The following is a 9,325-nucleotide window of genomic DNA, read 5'->3' as shown; positions in this document are numbered from 1 at the left end:
AGGGCTATTTAAAAATGAAGCCCAAGAATGAAACTTAAAGAAAGGCAAAATAAAAAAATCTCCCAACAAGAAAAGAGACGAGAATTCCTTTTCCTGGTGGCTCTCTGCACAGCTCCTGAAAGCGCCTGCTGCTGACAACGAATGGAACAAAAGGGAGGCGGGAGAGGGGAGAGGAAGAGGTGTTATCTTACCAGCCGATGGAGCTCATCACTCCACTCCCTTTATGACGCTGGCAACTCACAAGCCTATAAATTGTGCCTTGGCTCATGATCCCCTTCAGCAAAACCAAAAGCAAGAGCAGGCTGTACAGAGGAGCAATGGGACCTTCTTCTGCCCACAAGCAGTAGCTCTCTTCATCCAGCCAGTACAATATTTTTCAGAGTTTGAACAGCATAGCCAAAGCTTTTTTACACAGCTCCCTCCTTCCCAGCATGCTGCTCTTACTGTGCTAACTTGCTTTTTTCTTTTTTTGTTTTCCTTATCTGTTGGGGGGGATTTTGGAGGGTTAGAAGAAGGAGGCGGGAGAGACTTTTTATCCCTGGAAGAGAGGAAAGAAACATCCAAGATGACTTCTGTCCCCACAGCCAGTGGAAACGTGAACGCAAGCAGCAGGTGGGATGTAAGCCTTGCTGAGTCGGGCAATCTCTGGGAAGAGGCACAGGGAGCTGGAAATGCTTCTCCCCCTGTAGCATCCTTAGCAGCCAACTTCTCCAATCAGTTTGTACAACCCTCTTGGCGCATTGCCCTGTGGTCTCTGGCATATGGCGGGGTGGTGGCAGTGGCCGTCTTCGGAAATCTCATCGTCATCTGGATCATCCTAGCTCACAAGCGCATGAGGACAGTGACCAATTACTTCCTGGTGAACCTGGCCTTCTCAGATGCCTCCATGGCTGCTTTTAATACACTCATCAACTTCATCTATGCACTGCATAGCGAGTGGTACTTTGGAGAGGCTTACTGCCGCTTCCACAACTTCTTCCCCATCACAGCTGTCTTTGCCAGCATCTACTCCATGACGGTGATTGCAGTGGACAGGTGAGAAAGCAGAGGAAAAGGTTTGGGGTGAGAGGTTGAGATCAGATTCTCTGCTAAAATAAAAATCAGATAACACGCAGTAAGCGATGAGAAGCAGAGTCCTCAGTAGTTCATCGGTTGTATTCTTGTCTACTTCTTCAAAACCTCTCCCTAAAATGTTTGTTTTTTTTTTTCTTCCTGTCTTTGGTCTGTCTCTCTCCTTCAGCCTTTCATTGGTTTTACTCTTGCTTTCTTTTACACCCCTCTCTGTTTGACTTCAGCTGCTCTCTGTGCCCCCATCTTTTAATACTAATTCTGTGACAGCAGCCATTGCTCAGTGTTGCTTTCCCCACCTGCCAAAACAATCTCTGTTCCTCAGTCAATGTCATCTAATTCATACTGATGAGGAGTTACAGAGATTGCAGGTTTAGCAAGAGGATTTCAAACTTCCCTCCTCTTTATATCTCTGCAGCTGGCAGAAGCATTTGCCTCCTCCTCAGAAACCACTTCAGACTCTGTTTTTAACAGCTCCTCTCACAGGCAGCTGTGAGCCACTTTGTTTCTCCTGGGTTTAACTAAAGACACTATTTACATTACCATACCGAGAGGTGCATACCCAGAGGTGTGGCAAGAACAGGTATTACAGGGTTTCAAAGTGTTTGATTTTTTTTTTGATTACTGGCAGCAAAGCAGTCTTTGTGACTGAAAGAAAACAGGACAGGGACAAATATTACCTTTATGCTAATGACAATAATGGAATAGGACAGCTCTAGTCTCTGTAGAGCAAAGGGTAGACAAAGTTGTCAGATTTCCAACAGAGATGCTTTGATGGACCATCTTTGTCAGAAGCTGCTGTGGCTCTCTCCTAAGAAATTTTCCCTTCTTTATGATTATTTTCACGTGCTGTACTAGAAAGATAACTTCCCACATGCTTCAGAAATCCAAGCAATTCCTGAATTTTCATTCAGAGTAAGATTGCTTTATACTCCAGGTCTCTTTTCTTTTTAGAAATGCATTGAAATTACTCACAAAACTCCTTTCTAGATGTTAAAATCATGTTATATATCTTGCCTGAATTGACTTGGCAGAGCTGCAGCACTTTTAGGTGATGGTAGTTAGGACTTTTATGAGGTTCAATCCATTTTCCGAAACTTCATAAATATCTTGTTTCCAGGTGCAAAGATTGGGAAATATGCTGTTGTGCCTTTCTCTGTGCTATGGACAAGGTCATAATAACGCTCTTATTTAGCTCTACTAGTTGCTAATTTTAGTTGGAAATTTCAGGTGCCATTCTTGGCCATATGAATTTCTCTTCTGTAAAGCTAGAAATGAAAGAGGAAATGAGATTCTTAACAGCTCTTCTACTTTTCTGCTCCTGGAATAGGGGAGGACAGGATGAGAACAGAGCACTCTCCTCCTGCTGGTGATGCATTTTGTTCCCAATTGTTCCTTTACATAAATAAATGAGGAGGCAGTGTAAAGCCATATCTTAAACCAGGCAAAGATTTCTTCAGTTGCTAACTCAGCTTTAGCTTAAGATTCTTGCCTAGTCTGACATTTTCAGAAAGATAAAAGGTTTTTAGCGGATGCTGAGGATGTAGCTGTTATTGTTGCAGAGGTCCTTGCCACCCAGCTGCCAGGATGTTCTGAGTAAGGCTTTTTGATTTTTCTGGCAAAACCACCCACAAAGGTGTAGTATGTACTACATGGAAAGTTTCTAAACATCCTAGGAAACTGGAAACAAAGGCAAAGTTGTTTTATATTATACCGTTTCCTGGGAAGGAGAAGGGTGCATTTCTGGAGTGAGGAAAGAGCAGCTCTGTTCCACACCAACTGCTTGAAGTGCAATGGTCAGATATAAATATACTGGAAATATTTTCATTGGTTTGACAGTATGAAACACTGGTGTTCAGTAGTGAATCAATTACTGCTGTTATTCCCTCTGATGACACTTCTCATCTCAAAATCTCCCAAAGGAATCACAGTTTCCACCCCACCACACCTTCTAAGCTCACCTGCCCCCAGACAAAGACAACTCCAAATCTTTCCTCAGGGGAGCAGAGTGAACATCGCCAAAGCCGGGTTTCATGTGGGCTCTCTGCAGTACTAACAAGCATCATTTAAAATAAACAGAAGAACATTCTGTCAATCTTTCCTGATTGAGACTGCCATTCCTTTTCTTTTTATATCAAATCACACCTGATGTGTTCCATACCTTTAACCACTTCCTGGCTACTTCTGCAGAACATTTCTGCAGAGTCAAAAGGTAAACAAAGAGTTAAGCTGGGAAGCTCTCTGAATGTACAGTCTACCCTATTCCAGAGCACAGATCTGCAGGGTGGACATTTTTTAAATCAGTTGCCATTTACCTTGCATAAAAATTCTGCCAATGCATGAGAAAGTATACCGTGCTTTAGGTTTGACCCAGTAAACTCATCCTTACATGTTCATAAATGACTAAAAAAAGCCCAATACTACAAACTAGGACCAAGCTACTGAGGGAAATGAAAAGATGGGATCAAATAAGATGGTTTTGCAATACAAACTTATATCTCAAATACTGAAAAGTCATGGGTTGCAACTCACTAAAAATATGTCACAATATACTCTGTTGGTCATTTTTAGACCATACTAACGTTCCCAGAGTATGAATGAGTCACTGTGATCCCAGACCTCCCTAAGCAGAGTCATGGGCAGTGCAAGTTTCCCTTCACATCTGATTCTGTGCATGGGTTTCTAGAGGCCATGTTGTATACACTGTGTGCACTGTGAAATTACCGGGCTGACACACACTTTTGTGGAGTAGACAATTTCTGGCAGTTGGAGATGCTAGGTCTAGAGCTGAGGATGAAAGTATCCAAGATTACTGTACTACTCAATGTCTGACAACTTGGTCATTGAACATAGTCTCAAATTTATGTGGGTTTATTCACATTTCTGACCACCCCTTCTTGGTGGTCTTTTTCTCTTGTCTTCTGCTTCCTTTCCAACAGGCTGTTTGGAAGATGCAAGCTGTCTACACTGCAGTGTACTGCCAAGATGGCACGCTAGCTCTAACCAAGCCAACTCAAGTGCTAGAAGCAGCACAAGTTTTGCACTGTCCTGCTTCATAGGCATTCATTCACCTTCTGCTGCTCCTGTCCAGAGCTGCACAGTACCAGAGTTACATTGCTTCCAGTGCTCAGTATGCTTCATTTAGCTGCCTTACAGAGACACACTCTTACAAAACTCTCAGATATACCAAACGGGATAGTTTTGGAGCCAAAATCTCTGTGCCACTGGCAACTGCATGATCCTAATGGGTCACATGTTTTAACTCCACCTAGGAACCTCTTTATTGGCTGTGCATACAGTTACTTGGACACACTAGGCACAGTGACTTAGGCAGAATTTAGGCCATCTGGATCTGGCCATTGGTGGCCCATTGTCCCTTTCCACTAGTTCCTAGCATGCAGAAAGTGGTGGCACATGTGTTCTCACAATTCATTTCCAGTCCCAGGATTGCCTTGTTATATGAGCTGCTCTGTGTGCAGGCCTGGAAATTCACCACAGAAATCTGAGGGTGAAAACAGTAAGTTTGGAGACAGTAATACAGCATGGAATAACATGCCTTTAGCAGAGCACTTAGTTTATTTTTATGCATTTCTTCCCTGTTATTACCACATCTGCAGTATGGCTTTCTCAGTTATTGTTCTCTCAGCAATTCCATAATGAGTTTCATATTTCATCAAGTTTAACTCTATGCAAAAACAACTGCTCTGAAATTAAACCAGGTATTCTCATGGTGACAGTCAGAAGTTGCTGATCTTATTCACACCTTCAAGTTCTTTTTGCCTTTTTTGCCTAGCGTGCAAGCAAATTTTTGGTCTTTGAAACTACCACATTGGTATTACAGCTCTTTATATGAGAAAGTAACAGAAAAGTCTCATGGTATTAGCGAATAATTTTGTGCCTTATTTACTCTTCATGGATTATACAGCTTTCCAGGACCAGGCATGCATGTAGTTTGCAAGATTCCTGGAAGAATAGTTTACATGTGCTATGCGAGTGTCTCTCTCTTAAGACTGACATATATACACAAATACATCACATAAGTATAAATAAAATCACATTTAGGATAGACCAAAATTCTGCATCACTGCAAGACAGCCTACAAGGGCTCCAAAGCCTACTGCTGTTCAGCACAGCTCAACACAATAGCATCAAAGTGGGGTGCTGGTATCAAAGGAAAGTCTTAAGTAAAATTTCTTTTAAAATTATCAAGAAAAAACTACAAAATTGGCTTAACCATTTCTAAAGATCAGATTCTGCCAGATGTTACCCATCTATCCTAGCCCTCTACTCTACAAAAATCCCAGCCTATTTTTCAGTTCAGCTATTTGCAGAGTCAAAACTACTGAAATATAAGAATGACAAAATAAAGCCAGTGTTAAAGGGAATTCCAATGTCATGCACCTTTTTTTTTTTTTTTTAAATCAGGGAACTTTCCTCACATATCTTAAAAACATGATTGTGTTGATGTAAATTCTGGAGGTGTTACAATTTGTTGCCTCAGTGAGCCATAAATAATAAGAAGTCACATAATTCAAATCAGAAGACTATCAAAGTCAGTCACCATTTTTCTAAATTAAGATTTGATCATGTCCCAAAGTCCCATTATGATTTCAATAATAATTTCATCTTTTTTCTTTTTTTCTGGTCCTCCTGATAAAATGAAATGCCTTTTTTCCTGCCCCATAGAAAGGTACAGAATTATTTAATTCTCTAGTCCAACAGAGCTATTATGAAACTTTCTATGTTGTGTTTATTCCACAGAATTTTATCTGCAACTGTGTTTTCAGGAGGAATAAGACTATTAAAATTAGAGCTAAGAGAGAGGTATATTAGCACTCGCACTTCTGTTACCCCAATCAGCTTGTTTAAGTATGATGGCACAGCATTATGCTGGTGACAAACCTTAGAAACATCCAAACCTGATGGATTTTTTTGAAAATTTGCAACCACAAAGTGACAGAATCAAACAAAGAATCAAAGAACCAAACAATCTACAGCAGAATCAGAAAGAGAACCCGAGATCCATGGGCCCTACCTTCTCTTTCCCAGCACCCTTATACTCATTTTGTTGAACACCAATCAAACTCAGAATCAAATTAATCTTCACTAACAAAATATTAAACAAATATAGAATCTCCATGTTTTAGAATAAGATTGAGTCATGATAGTATAGTTTCTGCTTCTTTTTGGCTGCTCTTCTCATTTCTTTTTAACAAACTTCCTTATCTAGTTCCCCTTTTTTAAATTAGATACTACCGTAGCAGGGTTTTTTTTCTTTTTTTAATCTTCTGAAGTCAGAACAGATCTAGTTTCCTAGATCTTAAGTCAGACCCTGAACACTGTTTGGGATCAACTCAAGAACTGCTTCTCTGCTTGCAGGCTACTCCTTGTAGTAACGGCTCCATAAAGCAGTTAATGTTGTCTGAAAATGCATTTTATGTATGATGTCATTGATGTCTTCTATTAGTACTGCATTATCTGCCCTCGAAGCCTCTCATTTCCCTGGCATGTCACCATTATTGTTGCCAATTAGCTGAATGTATAGTTTAACTTTCTCTAGTCATGACTGAAATTTCAAACCATAAAATTCTGTATTGTTTATCAATACATTTGTTTTATCTGACTTGATTTTAAACTATATTTAAAATTCAGTTTTATTCCTCCTCTGACATGATCTACTCTCTCTTTTATAGAACCTTAATATTACAATGTCCCATGGGTTACATTCTTTCTACGTAGTTTCAGGTATGCCAGATATCCACATTCAAATATCCATATTCAAAACTTGTAATTTTAGTTTCCTGACCTTATTTTTTTAGACTTCTAGTATGTATACAGAAGTTCACATATATATGGGTTAGTTTTCTATTTTTCAGGACCATTATTCATTTACTGATGGTTGTTAATGACCCTTCTATACAGCCAGTCCTTATACTTCCTAAGTATAAGTCCTAAGTAGTAAGATACAAGCCTGTAACAGCACATAGTCACAGGCATAAACACATGATCCAATTTATGAAATGAAACCTAAATTTGTCGTGTGTACATGTTCAGATACTCAAACTATCATTTAGGCTCTTCAAACTCTTTAAGCATATGCTGTCAGAATGGTTATTATCACAGTGTAGCACTACAAGCCCTTAAAAGGAATCTGCTATTGAAATTCTGAAGAAAGCAGCTTGCACACAGAAAAATGTGTTATCTTACCAGCAGGATACATTTTGGCATCTGTCCCTGCATGAGTTTCTATTCCTGGGACAAATGGCTCAAGGCCTTCATGTGCCATAAACATTTCAAAATCAACAATCCTGTCAAACTGTACTCCAGCATCTTTGTGTAGAATAACATTATCTGAACTGGGAGTTAATAGCCTGAGTGTTACCTATCCTGTGTGCTCAGAATACACTGAAGTATATGGAAATGTGTATGTGAACTAATTACCTCAAATATGTTTAGTAGGCTAGAATATGGGGTGCCCAGGGCATGACCCCATGTTGTGGTCATACAGTAGTGATGTCAGGAAAAAAGGCACACCATGAACATGTAAATTGATACTTTTACTCCTGTACATGTGCTTAGTACCACGTTTTCTGTGCTTGGCTCACCACTGCACAAAGGAAGTTGAAGAAATGGCAGGGAGGAAACCTGCATCATGCAGCCAGCTGCCATCACATGCGCAGAGCTCAGCTCAAACAGGGCTTCAGCCTTTGGCCTCACTCACCCCCCTTCCCTCAAACTCCAGTGACTCAAAGAAAATGCTTTCCTTGTGAAGAGAAGAGAGGACAGAATTTACACTGAAGACAGGGGAGAGAGAGAGAGGAACATACAGATGGGAAAAACAAAAGCCAGAGAGATTTTTGCAGACTCCTAGTGCTTTACTAGATACATTCCCCAGAGAGATCTCCCCCTCATATCCGAGAATCTTTTCATCCAGAGAAATGGATAAAGGGAGTTCCAGTAACCTCAATATGTCTTTTTTCATAAGATGCTGTTTTATTGTTAGTTTTACTTGCCTCTGGTGTCACATAACTGTACACAAAACTATCTGCCATACCCCCAAACTAAAGTTCAACAGATCTCTTTTTCCCTCTAATGGATGATTTAATAATATTGTATCAGCCTTGGTCATCACATATCAGGAAAAGAAAAACATAGTCAAAGATATACTTTTAAAAATACTACTATTTTGCCAGCCAACATAGAATTCAAATGAGAAATGGCTTCCTCATTCTCTGTGTTCTATGTTTGTATTTTAACATGAGTCACATGATATTTCTGGATGCAAGTATACAGGCTGCCCTCTAAAAAACCTTAGTCTTCACAATTTGGAGATAAAAACTTGAACAGGAGAGCCTTAAGGGCTCAAAAATGAAAAGGTAAAATGTGAAGAATTCTGTTTTGAAATGTCATTTGTAAGTCAACTACATGATCTGGGGGCCTGACATGATTTTCATGGGTTGGCAATTCTCTCTTTCTTTCATTCTGAGAAAAAAAGTGAAATAGCTTCTGCAGAGCACCTTGATCCAATGGCTAAAGGGTTCAGTCTGCCAGAGACATAGGAGAAATAATCCATATCTTGCTGCAGTGTAAACTCAGAATGAGCAGGCAGAGACAGAATCATGTCTATGTCAAAATTCATGTCATAGTTACATTGTTGATAACACAGAGTCAGTTTGGGAATAAATGGCATAACAGAAAACTCTTTCCTTTTGTTTTGCACTAAACATATCTTCTATTTAACAAGCTGCTTACAAAAGATGTGGTGAAGAAAATGAGGTTGATAGGCCAATCTCTCCAGGAGTATAAGCAACATTTACAACAGTGCCTAGCCCCAAGTCATTCTGTCTAAGGCAGGAAACAACATCTGACAAGTTCAAGCTACATGTTCAGAAGTGAAGTTCATTTTAGACAGTGTCTTAGCTAGCCTTAAATACATTTTCTCAGTACCTTTATTTATAGCTTAATGAAAACTACTAAAAGACTTACTAGTGGTTTACTATGTAATGTAGCCTGCAGCATTTTATCAAAGATACACAGTTAAGAACTTGGTTTTGTTTTCTTTTTTTCTTGAATATTATTGTCTATATGCATGTATATCTGCCTGATCTACCAGCCAACAGCCGAATTTGTATCATCCACAATATTTGTGTTTACCTGAAATAAAAGTAATTTCCAAACAACTGCAGCCCACCATTCTGTGGCAGGACAAGGACCTAAGTACACCTCACATTTGGCTTATCCAGCCTGGATGTTTTGT

The 9,325-nt window shown here is 39.7% G+C and overlaps 1 protein-coding gene across 1 annotated transcript in view; it reads left to right on the top strand.

The window, feature by feature from the left end:
• Positions 1 to 492: 492 nt before the first annotated feature.
• Positions 493 to 9,325, top strand: part of TACR3 (tachykinin receptor 3) — a 41,510-nt gene continuing 32,677 nt past the window's right edge. Inside the window, exon 1 of the mRNA XM_013951857.2 lies at positions 493 to 1,035. Within this exon, the coding sequence (XP_013807311.2) occupies positions 566 to 1,035 (470 nt within the window). The 5' untranslated portion in view covers positions 493 to 565. The remainder of the gene's footprint in view (positions 1,036 to 9,325) is intronic.

Source organism: Apteryx mantelli, chromosome 5 (assembly GCF_036417845.1).
Source record: "Apteryx mantelli isolate bAptMan1 chromosome 5, bAptMan1.hap1, whole genome shotgun sequence".
Classification (NCBI taxonomy): domain Eukaryota; kingdom Metazoa; phylum Chordata; class Aves; order Apterygiformes; family Apterygidae; genus Apteryx; species Apteryx mantelli.
This window is presented reverse-complemented; position numbering and strand designations above follow the sequence as displayed.